Source organism: Nerophis ophidion, linkage group LG16 (genome assembly GCF_033978795.1).
Source record: "Nerophis ophidion isolate RoL-2023_Sa linkage group LG16, RoL_Noph_v1.0, whole genome shotgun sequence".
Classification (NCBI taxonomy): Eukaryota; Metazoa; Chordata; class Actinopteri; order Syngnathiformes; family Syngnathidae; genus Nerophis; species Nerophis ophidion.
The window spans coordinates 32985587-33006563 of NC_084626.1; the positions used below are offsets into that span (position 1 = coordinate 32985587).

General features: G+C 38.9%; 1 protein-coding gene across 3 annotated transcripts in view; it reads left to right on the plus strand.

Moving 5' to 3' along the window:
- The window catches only part of LOC133535269 (monocarboxylate transporter 2-like), a 35122-nt gene extending 17197 nt beyond the window's left edge, over positions 1–17925 (plus strand). For all 3 annotated transcript variants that reach the window (XM_061874944.1, XM_061874942.1, XM_061874943.1), the window contains 3 exons: positions 2493–2636; positions 4434–5246; positions 9943–17925. In XM_061874944.1, coding sequence (XP_061730928.1) covers positions 2493–2636; positions 4434–5246; positions 9943–10238 — 1253 coding nt within the window. In that variant the 3' untranslated portion in view covers positions 10239–17925. The remainder of the gene's footprint in view (positions 1–2492; positions 2637–4433; positions 5247–9942) is intronic.
- Positions 17926–20977: the final 3052 nt, after the last annotated feature.

Consider the following 20977-nt stretch of genomic DNA (forward strand, 5'->3'; position numbering starts at 1 on the left):
TTGACTTCTCCAATATTAATTGAATAAATTGCAAAAGATTCAGCAACACAGATTTCCAAAATACTGTGTAATTATGCTGTTAAAGCAGACAACTTTTAGCTGTGTGTGTGTGTGCAGCGCTCATATTTCCTAACAGTCAGTGACGTCACGCGTACACGTCATCATTACGCGACGTTTTCAAAAAGAAACTCCCAGGAAATTTAAAATTGCAATTTAGTAAACTAAAAATGCTGTATTAGCATGTGTTGCAATGTTAATATTTCATCATTGATGTATGAACTATCAGACTGCGTGGTGGGTAGTAGTGGGTTTCAGTAGGCCTTTAAAAAACTGCCATGCCCATTTTCTGAAGAGAGTGGATCACGCTTCGTTTCAGAATTTCACAAGGGTGTGTTGGAATTGATCTTTTCTCAATGAACCATATCTCCCCAGTGACGTCAGCATTTATACAGCACCAGACCATGACGCTACAAACAACAAGACTCCGTCCGGTCACGGGAAAGGGAGTGCCTCAGAACTGAACAGAAACGGCGCAAGTCAAAGCACCAAGTTCATTATGAGATCTGAAAGGAAAAGTTAAAGTACCATGTGGAGATCCTCGTCCTTGATCCTCCGTTCCCTACCCGGAAACACCACGCCTGGTTCAGTGGTTTCAATTGTTTTAATGGTTTTTCACAATATGACAACGTTCAACAGTCTTTTAGCTTTTCAGCTTATGTACACGGTTATCTTTTCGGCTTGCTCTTCTCGTCTGGCAGTCCCCCTCTCGGTTGACAGCCCTCCTCATGGTTTCCAACGCTGCTAATAAAGGAAACAGGTGATTAGATAACTCCTCCCAGCTGAGGTATCTGCTCACCTGATTGCTGCTTCACGACCGCACATGCTCCGCCCGCATGGGACGCGTAGGACACGCCCCTCTCCACATACCAGTAGAGTGGAAATAACAAGTTGCCTCTGTATATATCTGATGTATGACACTGAAAGACTCCCAAAGTTTGCAAATAAATAGATATGATCAAAATAGTATCAATCTCACAGAGATTCCCTAGCCATTTCGAGAGATAATTAGGAAGCCAGTCACGTGATCGCGTGACGTCGTGCTAGGAATCAAAGATCCCCTCCCTATCAACAACAATGCAAATCATGCAAACTTTGTAGGTGCAAAAAAACGATTACTTTGAGGCAAATGATGGTCCTGAACCTTATATCTCTGATTCTGACTACAAGGAGGGTAAGCTACAAAGTTTAGAAGCTCTGATCTGCATGTATATCAGAGCTTTTCAAATTTTTGTATTTAGTGTATTAGATTATGCAACTAGTAGCGGGGGAGAGGAAAGTCTGGGTTTCCCTGCTTAAGCTGCTGCCCCCGCGACCCGACCTCGGATAAGTGGAAGAAGATGGATGGATGGATGGATTATGCAACTAGTGTTTGGATCCCACTGTACGCAATATCTGAAGAGCATTGAAAAAAGCATTTCACTGTGGTGTACTCTGCATGTGACGAATAAAACCTTGAACTTTGCTAAACAAATCCAGCTTTAGTGAATCACTACGCATCATGTAGAAGTATTGTTAAGTGCTAAGCATGAAATACAAACTACAAACATAACAAAACAATTGCTTTCTGTACAGTATCTGCTCTCATTGTGATGATGACTGGTAGGATGTCCTTATCTTCCCGTTAAAATGAATAACACATTTTAATCCACACGAAGAGTAAAAAAAAAAGTTGCTCCTGACACTGATATTGTTTTCTGTTGTAGTGTGTTGGTCTCCATCTCCAGGTATTAACTGAATGTCGCAAAAACTTCTAGATTCAGGGCTAAATCCTCCTATGATCCAGATGAGAGGCAGGATTTATAATCTAGAATAACTTTGAAGAGCTGGGGCACGATGATGCAGTAGCAGAACGGCATCTTCAGGGTGTGGTCACCTGCTGGTGCCCAGAGTCAGGATGAAACATGAAGAGGCTGTGTTTCCGTTTTATACTTCTAAAATCTGGAACAATCTTCCAGAAGATCTGGGACAGGCCTCAACTTTGGAAATGTTCAAATCCAGACTAAACATACTTTTATTCAACATGCATATGAAAACGTAATGTCTTTTATCTATAGTTTGATTTTAATTGAATTGATTATTGATTATTTTAATGATGATTGTATTCTTACTAATGGTTTTGTTTGCTTTCTTTTATTTTGTTGGCTACTGTAAAGCACTTAAAATTGCTTTGTGCTCTTAAAATAAACTTGACTTGCCTTTAGACAATAATAATTGGCTAATTGGATAGTAGATCTGTAATGCTCTACAAGCTGTAACTGTTCAAAATATATCCAAATTTCTTTGGAAGTGACCCATGAAAATATATGATAATATCTATACATAATTGGGAAAGGTTATTCACTTCTATGAAATACTGTAATTGCTGAAAAAATAAATGATATTTGCATGTCTAAACTGAAGATATCCAACTCTGATGTCTCCTATTTTTACAGGACCAGTGAGCAGTGTGTTGGTCAATCGCTACGGAAGTCGACCAATAGTGATACTGGGGGGCCTTATGTGCGGGGTCTCCATGGTTGCTGCTTCCTTTGGGAACTCCATCATTTACCTTTACTTATTCATCGGAGTCATTGCTGGTACAGTACAACAGTTTTCTTGTTCTTGCTCACCGGCCGTAATCGTACTTAGGAGTTTTATGATGACCGTGTTGTTAAACCACCCATTAGCACTTGTTTGACCCATTTGGTGTTTAGCGGCTGTCTAGGTGGCTTTTTGTTCATCAGAGGCATTAGTGTCCCCAGCTTCACGAGGGCAGTTATTGCACCTAAAGAGGAGGAGAATCGGGACAGTAAATGAGAAAAAAAAAACCAAATGGGTCCCAGAGAGCATGGCATAAAGTGGTCCACTGTTTTCCCTTTTATGCTCTTATCGCAGCTGTCACATGGGGGCTACCTGCCACCTTTAGTGGCTCATTACCCTTCCAAGGACAACTTTATAAGGATTAATAAGATAAGCAATTGGTCCTGGTTCGTACCGGGGGGCATTTGTGTCCTGTTTTCACACCCTGACTTAATAAGGCACTTTTAAGTAGCATACATTGAGTCATACAGTACAAAGAGCATTCGTACCACATACAGAGAACTGGGGTATAAGTGTTTTTGCTCACTAGCAAGTTACATGATATTCTTGTCTTTGCATGCTTAATGTTTTAATGATAGAAACTTAGTACACACCAAAGGAAAACCAAATTCAAGAGGCAAATCCCATATTCTACCCTGAAAGAATATGCCGTAACAGTGATATTAACATTGATATCAAAAATAGCTAAACATATACAGTATGTTCATATACATAAACAGCTAAAATATATACAGTATACATTAAAGCTTTTATGTCAGGCATGATATTTGATCATCTTAAATAATGTGATATTAGTTTTCCTAATGTAATCAAGCACAGTAACTATCCATAATTTGGAAATCTATCAGTTGTGCTCCCAACTACGCTGCTTTGGTTAGCGAGAGCTCTAGCTTCTAATCTACAGGGCTTCCAGAAAGTATTCATAGCGGTTCACTTTTTGTACATTTTGTCATGTTACAGCCTTTTTCCAAAATGAAATAATTACATTTTGCCCCCATAAGGACAAAACTGTCAATTTGATTTTTTTTTTAGAAATGTTTGTAATTGTATTTAAAAAAAAAAAAATACATGCACATACGTATTCACAGCCTTTGCTCAATACTTTGTTGATGCACCTTCAGCAGAAATTACAGCCCCAAGTCTTTTTAAATACGATGCCACAAGCTTGGTACTCCTACCTTTGGGCAGTCTGAAGTGGAAAGGCCTTTTAGGCTGAAACACGTGGGCATGTTTTTATTAGACTAGCCACACACTAATAAAGATGTGTTTCAGACTTTTCCTCATAAGTTTCGCCGGGCCGCGGCCCGATTGGTACCAGGCCACAGAAAATTTTTTTTATTCATTTTTATTTAAAAAAAAAAAAAAAAAAAAATGTTTTATTTTTTATTAAATCAACATAAAAAACACAATATACGCTTACAATTAGTGCACCAACCACAAAAACCTCCCTTTTTCATGACAAAAACCTCCCTTTTTCGTGACAAAGAAAAAAAAAAAAAAGAAAAAGTTTCCCCCCCCGGGCCGCGGGACAAATTATTAAAGCGGATACAAAAAGGTTGGGGACCACTGCTGTAGAGCACCTGAGGAACACCTTTTCCTACACCCAAGTTGCACTCCAATGCATTCTGCTTTTTTTGTTAATTGATTAATTGTTGCATCCTTTTTAGGTAGTGTATTGAGGCGGTGTGCATTTTTTTCATCTACTGATCAAAGTCATGCAGGATGGGTGAAACATGGTGGCTATCCACCAGAAAGTGACTGACTCTCCTCTCTTTCCATGTTTCTCCACTCAGGCTGCGGGCTCGCTTTAAACCTAAATGCATCCCTCACCATCATCAGCAAGTATTTTCTGGCCAAGCGTCCTCTAGCCAATGGACTTGCAATGGCTGGGAGTCCCGTGTTTCTCTGCTTCCTGGCGCCTCTTAATCAATACCTGCTGGACAAGTTTGGGTGGAGAGGAAGTCTTCTCATCCTTGGGGCTCTGATGCTCAACTGTTGCGTAGCCGGGGCCTTGATGAGACCTGTTGGGTCGTGCCTATCCTCTCCTGCACTACAGAAGAAGTCCAAGGAGCAGGCAGATAACTCCGACTCCAAACAATGGAAACAAAGCTGTGGCATTCATGCCAAAAAATTATTGGATTTGTCCTTCTTTAAAGATAGAGGCTTTGTAATTTACCTTATTGGGAACATATTGTTTATTTTTGGTGCCTATGCTCCCATTGTGTTCCTGTCTGCCTATGCTGTTAGTCAGGGTGTAGACCAATACTCCGCAGCATATCTACTCTCCATTATGGGTTTTGTGGACATGTTTGTTCGGCCTGGCACCGGCCTGATTGCCAACAGCAAGTGGATAAGACCTAGAGTCCAGTACTTCTTCAGCTTTGCCATGGTGTTCAACGGCACGTGCCATTTGCTATGCCCACTGATCAAAAGCTACACTTTTTTGGTGGTTTACGCTGTATTTTTTGGCTTGGGTTTTGGCATGGTTTTTGCCCTTATATTTGAGTGCCTTATGGATCTAATGGGAAATGAGCGCTTCCCCAGTGCTGTTGGACTGGTCACCATCATTGAGTGCTTCCCTATGCTGCTGGGACCTCCTACTGCAGGTAAAAAATGACATACATTTCCACTTACATACATGATAACATTGTAGAACTGCCTCCTTGTTGACTTGTTTGTAATATACCCAATATCCTTATTGCATATATTTTGTCAGCACATTGAGATTCAGCATTCTAGCTGAATTGAATTGAAGCAAAATATGTTCCAATATCACAATGAAGCGGCCGGAATGAGAATCAGCACCTCCAAATCCGAGTCCATGGTTCTCTCCCGGAAAAGGGTGGAGTGCCATCTCCGGGTTGGGGAGGAGACCCTGCCCCAAGTGGAGGAGTTCAAGTACCTAGGAGTCTTGTTCACGAGTGGGGGAAGAGTGGATCGTGAGATCGACAGGCGGATCGGTGCAGCATCTTCAGTAATGCGGACGTTGTACCGATCCGTTGTGGTGAAGAAGGAGCTGAGCCGGAAGGCAAAGCTCTCAATTTACCGGTCGATCTACGTTCCCATCCTCACCTATGGTCATGAGCTTTGGGTCATGACCGAAAGGATAAGATCACGGGTACAAGCGGCCAAAATGAGTTTCCTCCGCCGTGTGGCAGGGCTCTCCCTTAGAGATAGGGTGAGAAGCTCTGTCATCCGGGAGGAACTCAAAGTAAAGCTGCTGCTCCTCCACATCGAAAGGAGCCAGATGAGGTGGTTCGGGCATCTGGTCAGGATGCCACCCGATCCCCTCCCGAAGGAGGTGTTTAGGGCACGTCCAACCGGTAGGAGGCCACGGGGAAGACCCAGGACACGTTGGGAAGACTATGTCTCCCGGCTGACCTGGGAACGCCTCGGGATCCCCCGGGAAGAGCTAGACAAAGTGGCTGGGGAGAGGGAAGTCTGGGCTTCCCTGCTTAGGCTGCTGCCCCCGCGACCCGACCTCGGATAAGCGGAAGAAGATGGATGGATGGATGGATGGGTTATCACAATGAATCCATGTAGGTTATTAGCCTGTTCATTTTATTGGCTTACTGCACAGGTTTAAAAGGTTAACCAGGAAAATCTCAAAAGCCACCTTGTTGGTTTCAAATACCTCGTTAGAAGTTAGCAACAGGTAGTGGGCCCATTTAAATTGAAAACAATCTTGGTCCGCTGTCACTTCCATTATGTCTGTCACTTTCGCTGTCGCTTATTGTTGTTGTATTGTGGCTTTTATGTTGTGTTGCGGCGTAAGGTTTTTGTGTTGTGGCTTTTTGTTGCTGTGTTACACCGTTTGCAACCTGTCTTGTGACTGAAAGTTTTTATTGGCTGATGTTGTTTTGTACCATTTGCAATCGTTGTTGTGTTGTGGTGTTTGCATTTGTTATTAGTCTTACTGGCCACCCTACAATACGGTGCATGTTAGCATCGGATCACAGAAGCGGTATTGAAATGAAGAAAATAACCCAACTTTTCCCATGTGACGCTTCTTAATAATTGATGCCTGGTGTGTCAATTTATATGTCCGCTTCAAAGATCATTCAGAGAGGACTGCAATGTGTTAAAAAATAAAGGCACTGAAGAAACACTGACGCTGCACAGTTTAATTAGCTGTGCATGCCAGCAACACTGACAAACTTACTGTGCCTGAACCTGAGTTTTAATGAGGTGGAAATGTATAGGCCCCCGGTTTGTCTGGTGCGACCCTGTTCTGAGGCGCTCATTTAATAGGGTAAATAAGTGCCTCCCTGCACATCTAGCATACTGCTCCAGAGCGCCTAATCATTACGTCTCCTCTAAGTATAGTACTCCGCTTGTTACTCTACCCCCAAACCTTGGGGTGAGTCCAATTAGATGAAAGTGAGGCGTATGTAATTAGCTTCTTGCTTTGGGTGTTTAATGGTGTTCTGTTCAAACTCCTGTCATTGTGATTATTGTACCTGTGCCATAATTAAACTGTGACTACATTTAAAACAATAGGTGAATACGCCAGATGGACCCCATTAATGCTTTGCTAATCAAAGCCTTTCTTAATGAGGGTGATGGTCATTTGTGTTTATCCACCAGATGACTGCTATCAATCAGATGCAAGGTGCCCATTTCTAGAGTAGAAACAACCATCATTAAAGTTCTCTTTAGAGACCATTCTAAAACTGCTTTATGTTCTACCCATAAGTGACATGTATTAGATTTTTTTCATGTCAATGTAAACCGTACAATTCCGATATTTTCAAGTCCGATCCAGGCCTCTTTCGCATGTGGATATGAATAATATTATGTTTATTATTATTGTTGTTTTTTACTTTATGAACAGTGTGAACTAAACATGTTCACAGGACTCAATGGGCGCACCAGATTTAGCTAATAGCTAATTCATATGTAGTCCTTACAACATACAACACACATGGGAGAAAACAAATAACACAATCACCAAAACAAAAGGACGAGTCATAAAACTACACCTAGTCGCATTGAAAAAATACAATATTAAACAGCAACATATTCAAAAAGCACATGGCACGTAAGCCCTAACATAACTAGACACCTCCTCTCACAAATCCCCGGTATTCAAAAGGAGACCTATACAACTATCCATCCATCCATTCCCTACCGCTTATTCCCTTTGGGGTCGCTTGGGGCGTTGGTGCTTATCTCAGCTACAATCAGTTGGAAGGCAGGTACACCCTGGACAAATCGCCACCTCATCACAGGGCCAACACAGATAGACAGACAACATTTACACTCACATTCACACACTAGGGCCAATTTAGTGTTGCCATTTAACCTATCCCCTGGTGAAGTGAAGTGAAATTATATTTATATAGCACGTCTTTGGAAGTGGTAATCGTGGAGTGAACCCACGCATTCACGGGGATTACATGCAAACTCCACACGGAAAGATCCTGAGCCCGGTATGAACCTTGACTACTCAGGACCTACGTATTTTGTGAGGCAGACGCACTAACCCCTCTTCCACCGTGAAGCCCCCTATTAAATTAAAAAATGCATATGCTGGAGAGTATAATTCATAAACTGCCTGTTCCAAGAGGTCCACAATTCATAAAATACCCAAGTATACAAAGCATATCCAAAAAAACACATACTTTGAAAACAATATAACATTTATAAGACACATGCTCAAAACCTGTACTTTACACTATTAGTAAATTAATGAACACATTTAAAAGATCTACTAAAACACTACAATACTACACAGGTAAAATATTATACCTTTCCATTGCCAAACAAGCTATGACTGTATGTCATATTAGAAATCTGGAGAGTCTTACAATTGGGGCCCGAGTTTTAGACTTAGAGCAAAGCATCACGGTTTCTCAATGGGGTGGGGAATTAAAAATTACTTTTTGCACCAGAAGAATATGAGAAATAACAATCACATGATCAAAACTCGAGTATGTTTAATTTAGAGAGAATCTTACAATGGTTGCAATCTTTTTTGTTTTGTTTTAAATCCTATAGTTTCTGTGCTTGCCTGTACAACGATCTAATTGGCTTTGATTCGCCCGAGTCCTGCATGGCATACAATATTTCAAGTAAGAATAATAGCATGCAGATATGTTTTCATTTTTTTTTATGTTTTCAGGAGAAAGAGAGTTTATTTTATGCCGGAAATTATTAGTAATATACTTCAGTTCATGGGCTACGTTTTGTAAATGTATGTACCTTAGATATGTATCCGATGCTGCGGCAGTCTGAACGCTTTAGTAACGTGAAGAACTACATAAAAATATCGGAATTAACAAAAAATCTGAATTTGGCAGCATACCCTGTGTAGCATAAATGTACCTTTGTGTATAGGTGTGTCATAAGTTATTATGTTTGATTATTTTGAGTGGAACATCAAGGTAAACGATAAGTATTGGCGTCCTGAATTTAAAAAAAATTCCCCTTTAGGCATAACACAAAAGTCCACTGTCCACAAGGATGCTGGCTTTTGGAATAATGTGCTAAAACATACAAACCTGGTTTGAGAGGGCTTTCCGGAGCAGTTGTCTGCTATCTTTTTTTGCACCTCGGATTATTTGCATGCTCACACTCGTGCGTTATAAAATATGTGATGATTTGAACACACCTTAAATGCGTTTCACATTGGGATTTTGAGAAATTGGCGCATCAGTATACCCTGGATTTATTCGATTGTTTTATTCACGCTGACACGATAACATAGCAATGCAGAAAGGACGTTAAACAATGCCACAGAAACTCACTTAATACTTTTGAAATATGATTTTTTTTAATGTGGATTTTGGTCCTCATCACAGAAATAGAAGCTTTCTGTCATTGATCAAATACGATGAATGAGAGAATGCAATTTGGAGAGCCGAACAGAGAAATAGATGACCATACACACTGAAAGTGGAAGAGATAAACACCTGACAATTGATCCGTGTCTGGGGGTGAGACGGTCCTGGAAACCTGAAGGCTTAAATGATCCAAAGCACATTTGTCACTTTGCTGTAGACTTGGCTTTGGTATCTGTGGCTCTGAGAATGGGCCTCTCTTTTTGATTCGTTTTGGTAGCAGCTGTCCAAATTGCCTTCTGAGGGACGCAGGGGGACCCATGAGGGGTGTAATGGGCCGTGGTCATTTTCCAACACGGTGCCTCTCAATTTGGCCCCCGTTAGGACACCTTCTGACTTACACACATACACTCATGAATTCATTCAAGTAGATGCAGTGTCATGCGTGTTGTGCCTTTTCAAAAGCAATGTTATTATGACAAAGCATGAGGTCAAATGTGTGGCTTCTGTCTCAATGCAGGTTTCCTTGTGGACATATTTGAGGACTACAAGTACCTCTTCTTCATGTGTGGCGCTGTGATTGTGACGGGTGGCCTCTTCCTCTTTGTCATGAACTTTTACAACTACCATATGATTGAAAAGCAGAGGAGACAACTGAACCCCAAAAGCCATAAAGACCAGGACCAGGCTGAGATGCAAAACACGCTCAATCACAATTTTCTTGCGAAGAAGTCCACTGTGCTTGGAAATGAAACTGGCAGTGACCCCCAAGGAGAGCTTGCGAGCTCCGACAATGTTGAAGTAATACCTATTTAATTTTAATTTTCTTATTTTGTCTACATGAGCTGTACATGTGAAGTTGTATTTTATAACTAATGAATTATTTGAAAATCCTACAATAAGAAGGGGATACATATGGCCGCTTTCGTCGCTGTTTGCCTTACAGATTAATTGTGACAAATTTGGCCACTTTTGCTGCCAGATGGCGGTAAAGTGTTAAATATCTTGAAATATGTTTTGTGGCCAGTCCAACTTTAACCACAGCGTCAGTTGCTATGGAGAGTGGAGGTTTCCATCATTTTCAGCAGACTGCATTGCAAAATGAGTAACCCTCCCCATGTTTTCCTCACATGCAAGATCCATCCAGGTATGGGGCCATATGAATCCCTTCCCTACTGTAGTTATTTTACCAATTAACCTTACTCAGTATTTTAGTTAAAAACAAATTCCAAAAATTCCGGACTTTAAGCCGGTACGTTTTTTACGCTTTCAACCCTGCGGCTTATAACATAGTGTGGCTAATTTATGGATTTTTCTTTGCTGACGACCATAATGCAAATAATTTAAAAAAAAAACAAGCAAAGACTGAGCTTTTAACCGGAAGTAAAAATGCCGTATAGCCGTCCTAAGCGTATCTGCTCAAATGGATTCTTCATTCATCACTCCAAGCAACGTTTGTACGTTTTACAGAATAACTAAAACAATTGTTACTTACTTACTAAACCGTCTGATGTGTGATGTCTGTAGGAGTGTTTGCAAATTTGGACGTACTATCGTAATGTAATAAAGTTAGCGTCATTAGCATTAGCTAATGTACTAACCCGTTTACAAGTGTTTGTGTTAGTATTATTAACTTACAATGGCTTTCTTTATGTATTGTTTCCGTTTCGTAATTCATCAAAACGTTTCCGTTTACTTATTGAGTCTGTTTTGTTGACGATGACTTCTGTTTTGTTTGATCAGCTGTTGCCATGTTACGGACACCGTTTGGAAACAGTGTAAATAAGTAAATATCTGCAGCTTATAGTCCGGTGGGGCTAATACATAAAAAATATTTTTTTCTTATAAATGTTGTTGGTGCGGCTTTTTTATAGTCCGGAAAATACGGTACAGTCATGCAGTGAGGTTCATGGCTGGCATGACTCTTGAGTCAGCTATACATGTGTGTCCAATTCACTGGTTGCTTCACCTTGTGTTGTTTCTCCGCAGTTTGTTTTCTGATCCGCAAGAATATTAATGGGACACGTTTCCATTAAACACATAAGACAGGCTGTTGGGGAAGGCTTTGAGAAACAGGCCCACGCAGCGCAATCCACTTAATGAGGTAGTTCACATTCTGCCATGTATTTTGGGAATAGCTCAAATTAAGCTCAAATTAAGCAAATAAAACGTTAACAAGGATATCAATCAGACAGAAAATTAATTTGCAACCCAAAATTCCCTTCACAGACCAGTGGACACAAACAAAAAAGTATTCACAATTTTTTATTAGTTTTTTTTTTATCCTTTTTTTTCACTTTCACTATCTTTGATGGCATTGCTAAAATGTACCTGATAGGTTAAAAAAAATCATATCAATTATGCTTGAGTTTTTACTCATTGCGAAATGTAACATTCTTCGTATTAAATCAGTTAGTACCTCCAGGATTTTGCAATGCTGCGAACACGCCCATTCACCATCCCGCAACTTCCCTGCACGTTTGCCAATCATCGTCATTTGTGCCAATCGTGTTTGTGTCTGAGATGCACTGAAATGTGTTCGTCAACTGTCATCAAAACAGTGATACACATCAAAACATATAGTTTTTTCTTGTGTAGACCAAGCCAGAACAAACGCTTATCATTCAATCAAAATGTTTTTATACCACCCTTAAACACAAGTCTCTCAAAGAATTTCACTTACAATGAAATCCCCTGATCTAAACAAACATCCGAACAATGAAAAACTTTAAAGACCACCGCTAAGGAAAAAGAAGAAACCTTGAGAAGGGACTGCAGATGTATGATCTGAACCGAGGATGTCGTTGTGGCTTGTGCAGCCCTTAGAAAGACTTGTGATTTAGGGCTATATAAAAAAACATTCATTGATTGATAGGAACCCACCTTCCAGGGTGACCAGCTGCGATGGATTTCGAGTGGGTATAACTATTGAATTGTTAAATTGATAGATCATGTGGGAGTCCAGTCCATCGGGAAGCCAACAGATAGTCAAAGGGGGATTTTCCGAGTTTAGCCAGTGAACTTAACATGCATAGGTAAGTTATTTGGATCATAAATGAAAGTTTTAGAGTAAAACATACACTGAGAATGTCTGCAATTTGTGGATAACAGTGGACAATGAGGAAGCCTTTAGTGGTGTTTCGTTCTGGTACTACAATTATTGCTAATATTAGGTATAATTGATTAGTATGGTGATTTGACAAGCGAGCTCCGAGCATATGCTTGTCTACTTTTAAGCCTTGTATAAAAAGAGTAAAACATCAATACAGTATTTTTTTAAATTTTTGTTAAAATATTTTACTCTTTGATATCATTGATTACAAATTCATAATATCACATGTCGATCCAATATTAAAATAAGCCTCAAAACATCACAACTTTTATCCGAACTTTCTGTGTAAGTCCCTGCAAATTCAGTGCATTTTTGGCCCAACAATCACAAAAAAATCCTGGAGGAACTGGATATTGCCGATGTAGTCGACGTTAGATAATGCAGCCATGCGGCAGGAAGTTGTGTAACTTCCACACCGATAATGTGTTGACACCCTGCGGCGTTAAGCTCACTGGCTAGCATTGCATAAATACCTCAACCGGTCGGGAGACGCGTTACAAAAATATGAACTCATTGTAGTTCTAGGCACGGTTACACGTGAATAACTTTCTGTCTAGAATTATGGACTAAAGTAGTGCTTAGGTTAAATACATCGAAACATAAGCTTGTACTCTATTTTGCTGTCTCCCGAGGCCCCGAACCCATGAACATGTCATCTTTCAGCACACTTTTTAAACATTTGCCAAACAAACTACTGAAAACTGAAAATGTTCTACACGTGTCAAATAATGTCACCTACTTGCCCTGGAAGTGAGGAACACGCTATACGAGGCCTGGACAATTATTTGGACAAAAGCGGCAAAATTTAGGAAATAAAATGTGTCAGAGAGCCGGTGTATCTGTTTTTAGGAACACTAATACAAAAACCTCACAATAATGTCTGATTGAATGCTAAAAACGTTATGATAAACCGCCTTAAAAAAACAGAATGGAATTTAGTTTTTTTTTACTGAATAAGACACCCAGAATGTAAATGAAAATAAAGAATGTAGGATTTACAATATTAACTATGAACGATAAAACACTGAATATTTTACAATCAAGCGAAATGCAACAAACACAGCAAAATATGAATGCAAAGAGTAAAAAAAAACAACCCACCTACAATCTGATACATCTGAGTTGTCACTAAGCTTTAGATCTTTGTTTTAAAAATCTCCTTCCGAGTCTGTCCATGACACCCTCATTTCAGGCTGGCAGCTATGGAAACACTCTGTTGAAACGCTCCCCACCCATACTGCTTGGTGCCTCGTCTGAGTTGCTGTGATTTAGATTACCATAGTAACTAGTAGGGGTGCGGGAAAAAATCGATTCGAATACGAATCGAATCGAATACGTTGTGCGATTCAGAATCGATTGTCTTTTTTTATTTTTATATTTTATTCTATTTTATTTTATTATTATTTTTTAATCAATACAATAAACCACTACACAGCAATACCATGACAATGCAATCCAATTCCAAAACCAAATCTGACCCAGCAACACTCAGAACTGCAATAAACAGCAATTGAGAGGAGACACAAACACGACACAGAACAAACCAAAAGTAGTGAAACAAAAATTAATATTGTCAACACAGTATCAACATTAGTTATAATTTCAGCATAGCAGTGATTAAAAAGTCTTCATTGATATTATCATTAGACATTAAAAAAACCAAAAAAAACAATATTGTCACAGTGGCTTACACTTGCATTGCATCTCATAAGCTTGACAACACACTGTGTCCAATATTTTCACAAAGATAAAATAAGTCATATTTTTGGTTCGTTTAATAGTTAAAACAAATTTACATTATTGCAATCAGTTGATAAAACATTGTCCTTTAAAATTATAAAAGCTTTTTTCAAAAAAATCTACTACTCTGCTTGCATGTCAGCAGACCGGGGTAGATCCTGCTGAAATCCTATGTATTGAATGAATACAGAATCATTTTGAATCGAAAAAATATCGTTTTTGAATCGAGAATCGAATCGAAAAAATCGATATATTATCGAATTGTGACCCCGAAGAATCGATATTGAATCGTATCGTGGGACACCCAAAGATTCACAGCCCTAGTAACTAGTATATCATGCAAAATGGCAGATTTCACCATTGAAATACTTTGTATAGTTCAAGACTTATGGTCATTTGAAAACCTCACTGCACATCATAATGGCAGCTACAGTTTCCATCTTAAAGATCTAAAAAAAAATTTGAGGGGAAGGTCCGGCGGGCCAGATTGAAAAGCTTAACGGTCTGATGTGGGATCTAAACCGAGGATGTCGTTGTGCCTTGTGCAGCCCTTTGAGACACTTGTGATTTAGGGCTGTGTAAATAAATATTGACATTGATTGAACAGCATGCAGCCCCTGGGCCTTAATTTGCCCAGATCTGTGCTATACTGTATTACAAAAAAAAACCCAAAAACGCCATTGAAATTACTATTATTATTTGTGTTGTACATTGATCAAAGTTGTCAGTCACCCTTATGTGACGCGACGGTGTTCACAGATATCAACAAATATGTCTGTGACTCCCTGAATCACCTCAGCTTGGTTACAATAAGGACGTATATTTATTGTACTTGTGTTGTGTAACTACTGTATCTCCTGACACTGTTGCACTGACTCCTTTCCTTCAGATTGATGTCCTGAAGCAGAACTTGAATGTGTTAAAAGTGTAATTACTGTACGAGTATCATTTCAGATCAGGTGCACATTTCCTATCATGAACACTGTATATCAAGTATTCCAGCGGTGAGTAATGCTGCAATCCAGACTGCTTGAAACTTCTGACGTCTAGACCATTTTTCTTGTATTCGTTCTTAGGCCTTTCCTCGTCTTCAATGATAATGAAACAGAAATACAATATTCAACAAGTAGAAATAATTTTTATAAGCAGTGTTTTTTTATGTTATTTAGTCTTCAGTTTTATTTTATACCATTAAGCAGGGCCCGTAGCTAAGTTTTTAACGACAACGACACTTGTTTGCATAATATCAAAACGCTAGCTTTTTTTGTTAGTTTTGCAGGTATACATATTTTGTTACTTGATGAATGATTCCTGTTAGGATGCTAACGTTACTATGCTTGCTTCTTTTTTTTTTTTCAAACCTATTTTTGTAGGTTTACACCTCAGTCATATTTTGGTACTTGATACATGCTAACATTTCCATGTGCAAGCCTCATAGATAGATATTGTGGTACCTGATGTATGTTACAGTTAGCATTTTAGCATGCTAACATTAGGTTTGTGTTTTTTTCTTTAGCTAATTTAGCAGGTGACCTCAGTGTCATATGCTTTGGTATTTCGCTAATGTTAATTGTAAGCATGCTAATGTCAGTATAGTACTTTTAGCATGCTAACTTTGCTCAGACACGTTGTCACTGGATGTTTTTTGGCCAGCGGGCTAAATGTTAGCGTCATAGTTGGGCTACGGTCATATAATCAACCATCAACCATTGTGTGTGACCAGTTTAACAGTACAGATTGGACATATTTAACAATCATACACATTTACACACAAAAAGAAAAGAAAAGAAAAAGAATGATCGAAAAAGGAATGGGTTGTAGCCAAAGCTTATATTTGCCTATCCTATACATTCACTGAAAATTAGATTGCCTGAAACATCAACGTTTAAAAAAAATCAATGGGATGAAAGTAATTGTTACTATATATTATATTTTTCAATTATTTAACCTTTCAAGGTTTTCTCAAACCTTAAGAAAGAACTACATGTCTTCAACTCATCACTGAACTTGTTCCACCATTTAACTCCTAAAAATGAAATACATTTGTATTTTATATTCGTTTTTACTTTATGTATTTCAAAAATCAATTTCCCCTGTAAATTCTAGTTTTCTCCTATTAATTGAAATAACCTAAAAATACAAGCTGGAAGGCTGTTCTTTACTCGAAACATAATTTCCATTGTTTTTAAAACACAGCATCTGAACATTTTAACACATTAGAACTTATAAATAATAGATTGGTATGTGCACGCTTGTGTGTTATTCTAATGGCCCTTTTTTAAAGTTTAATTATTGGGTCTATGTTTGTTTTATAAACATTTCCCCAAATGTCAACACAATATGTTAAATATGGAAAAATAAAAGAATAATATAACGTTTGCCAACATTTCTTATTCAGCATGGGTTAAGGTTGGAGTTAGACCTTTCTACCAAAATTGCATTTTCTGGTTCTTTGAAAAAAACATTATACGTTGCACTATTTTTGAAGGCGATAACTGCCAAAATGGCCCCTTCATCCTTTGAGTTGTCGGTCTGTGGCCCTCAGGTTTAGGCAGTCCTGGTATAAAAAGTTCCAAATTATGCAGCAAAGAAAACAGATGTTTTGAAAGTAAACTTTGTTTAAATGTATTGCTTTGTTTGAACTTTGTTTTTTAATGGCTTTCAAAATAAAAATGTCCAACCAAAAAAATGTGACAATACCTTTGACTATTTTGTGAATGTGTTTTGTGATGTTAAATAAAAGATTGAAGATTCTTGATGGAATTGTTATAGTTAGTCGTATCTGGTCACGATGCATCTTTTTCATTTTTGATACAATTGAGTATTGGCCAACGTCCATATTAATCTGATACAGTATCAGCATGAACCATAGTACATATTTTAAGCATATTGTACTGAGGAACAATAGAAAAGTTGAACTTAATCGAATGAAATTACAATCGGAGAATAGTTAAAACCCATTTATGAACTTTAATGGACTTTTGCTGTCTTTAAGTTAAAGTGTAGTGGTATTTTTTTTGGCAAAACCTAGTGGTCACGATAATTAAGATCATGACAATATTTCGAATGATGCGGACACATTTGTTACTGGATACGTTATTACGCCTTTGCCTTGGAGACATTGTATTGCCAGTACTATGCAACTTTAATTATTTGATACTCGTCTATATTGACAAATTAGGTGTTTTAGACTGCAATATTGTTCTATTAAGGACACTTGTTACTGTCAGACTTTTCCCTGACAGTTTGGCTATGTTTTAGTTTTTCCTCTGCATTTGTCTTTGTTTCCTGTCTCCGCTTTTATTTTGTCTTTATTTCCTGCTTGTTTCTCTGAGTGCTGTGTCCCCCCAGCTGTGGCTGATTGGCACCTGGTGTCAATCAGCCAGCTGCTATTTAGACCTGTTTTCTCCTCCAGTCAGTGCTGGATTATTGCCGCACCTACCGGTTGTTTGTAACTACTACCTGTCAATGTGATTATTACTTATCGTCGTAGCTGTGTCTACTTTTGTTCACTCTGCTCATGCCATAGTTCCTTCTTGTCACAGTGTTTTTTTCATAGCCTAGTTTATCCGCCTCGTGCGCACCTTTTATTTGTACCCTTTGTTTTGTTTTGTTTTCGTGTTTAAATTAAAACCATGTTTTTGTACTCAATGCCTGTCTCCTTCTCTGCACCTTGGGGTTCGTCACAAACTCACTCTGACAGAATAATCCAGCCAAATTCGAACCCCGTAGAGATGTCTATGGCAGAGAGGTTTAAATTAAAACCATGTTTTCTTACTCAATGCCTGCCTCCTTCTCTGCACCTTGGGGTTCGTCACAATCAAAACCTGACAGTTACGCATGTCTAGCTTCTCTGCTAGGCTGTTGTGTAGCTGCTAGCTTGGAGTAGCCTACAGTGTAGCTTAGCATGTTTACCATTTGCAAATTACTTTACTAAAATAGAGAAATCCAATTTTATGTTCCTTAAATCCAGATTTGATGTCTATCAGAGGTTCTTAACCTTTCTGGCCTAGGGTCCAGACCAATTTACTTCAGAGGGATCTGGGGCCCACTCTAATATTAACACTAAACTAGTAATCTTACCGTTGATTTTAATCATATTCAAAAAATGTATCTAAATGTGTTGATTACAAATACTATTATTTATTTAACACATGAATGTTTCGGTCTGACTGATCAGAAAAAATAGTATTAACAAAATCTACTGCATAAGAAGGGACTCAAATAACTGTCGAAAAATACTTGCACATAAAATCATGTTGTGCTAATGAAAATGTGTCTTAACCATGCTGTCAATAAAATGTAAATGCAAATAAAAATACAGCTTCACCACTTTAGTCATCCTTTTTGCGCTTGACAAACTTCTCTATTACTTTATCTCCAGACTTCGTTTGTTTGAGATTGTCATTACTGACACAAGTGGTTGGAACGTGTAATACAACTGAGTACCTCAGCGGCCCATACGGACCACAGCTGAGAAACCGATACATTTTCACGGCCCTCTTAGAAGCCCAATGGACTGGACTCTCACTGTTATGTTAGATCTACTATGGACTGGACTCTCACATTATGCTAGATCCACTCGACGTCCATTGCACTAGTCGCCCTGGAGGGTGGGTGGGTCCCCACATCTGCGGTCCTCTCCAAGGTTTCTCATTCTATGCGGTCCTCTCCAAGGTTTCTCATTCTACCATTGGGTTGAATTTTTCCTTGCCCTAATGTGGGATCTGAACAGAGGATGTCGTTGTGGCTTGTGCCGCCCTTTGAGACGCTTGTGATTTAGGGCTATATAAATAAACATTGATTGATTGAAACACTGGTATAAGGCAAACCAAATAACCAACTTTTATTAACATTTTCATGTCTGAACAGATTGAAGTGAATTAACACATATTATGTTTTGCATATCGTGAATGTTAGTATTCACCTAGGAGAAAGCCAACCACCAAGTTTAAGTAAATAGTGGTATTTCAGTTTGAGCACATAAGATAAGGCCCCTTAGTTTGACATTTGCAGGTGGATTGGATCACTTCTCGTTGAAAAGAAGCCCTAATTGGGACTTCGGAATGCCAAAGTGATAGCCCTATCCTTGAGAAGAGACTACCTGCTAGTGCAACGTCAACATCTAAGTTATGACTTAAAGCAGTTGTTTTCCAGACACTTACACACAAACATATATATATATATATATATATATATATATATATATATATATAGGCTTCTCCAAGGGAGGACACATTTTCTCGTAATAAAGAAACTTTTGATCCAGCCACACTGCCGTGTCACCCTTCTGTCTGGACGAGGACGACAAGACCAGAAATACACATCAAGATGAAGGTTAAATATTGTCACCATATCACAATTTGCATACATATTGAGAGTATAACATACATGATTATGCCTGCCTGCATAATTGCCTTGTACCAGTGTCGGGTGAGGAGATTCAAATTCACAAGTGATGAATGAGACTGTTTCCTAGAAAAAACCCGACCATAAGTCATTATTTTAGTAGAAAGGTCATTAGATGGCATGAACATGACATGGGCTGTATGGATATGACTGAGTTGTGTTGCAGACTGACAAAAACATGCCCTACATACTTTGTTCACTTCATTAAAACTTTTGCGTGTTTCATGTATCAAAACCCTTGTCACTGTTTATTGACGCGACAATAAAGAATAGAACCAGGACACGTTCAAACGCCTTCTAATCAACATCTGCCAGGGATGTTTTTCAGTACGGGGGATCTCGCTCCAATTTTTCACGACAATTATAGTGCTGGGGGAACACATTTGGAAATGTCAGCAGCTTAAGGGCTCGAGCACCTAATGAAGCGAGGCCTGGTTGCTCCAGGCTGGTGCTCGGAGTTGTGTCGAGCTGCACACACCTCAGCAAATCAGCAGGGCGCTAAATTATTGTGTGCAGAAAAAAAATTAAAAAAATGAAGTGTGCACTTTTTTGTGCTTTTTCCTACACCTGAATATTCTACCAGTCCTTTGACCGTGACACAGGGTGAGAGTACGAGAGAAGGAAGACTCAGTCACTAATGGTGTACTGCATTTATAATCCTGTAGTGTTGTCCCGTTAGCAATATTTTGGTACCGGTACCAAAATGTATTTAGATACTTTTCGGAACATTGATGCTTTTGTAACTAAAGGGGACCACAATAAAATTGGATTATTGGCTGTATTTTAACAAAAAATCTTACGGTACATCAAACATATGTTTTTATTGTGAATTGTCTTTGAATAAAATAGTAAACATACAAGAAAACTTCTCTTTTAGTAGTAAGTAAACAAACAAAGGCTCCTAATTTAGTCTGCTGACATATCCAGTAACATATTGTGTCATTTTCCAGTCCATTTTGTCAACATTATTAAGGACAAGTGGTAGAAAACGAATTATTAATCTACTTGTTCGTTTACTTTTAATATCTGCTTGCTTTTTCTTTTAAAATGTTCTAGCTATCAATCAATCAATCAATGTTTATTTATATAGCCCTAAATCACAAGTGTTTCAAAGGCCTGCACAAGCCACAACGACATCCTCGGTTTAGATCCCACATAAGGGCAAGGAAAAACTCACAATCCAGCGGGATGTCAATGTGAATGACTCTAACCTTGGAGAAGACCGCAGGTGTGGGTGACCACCCCCCTCTAGGGAAGATCTACTCGACGCAATGGACGTCGAGTAGATCAAGCA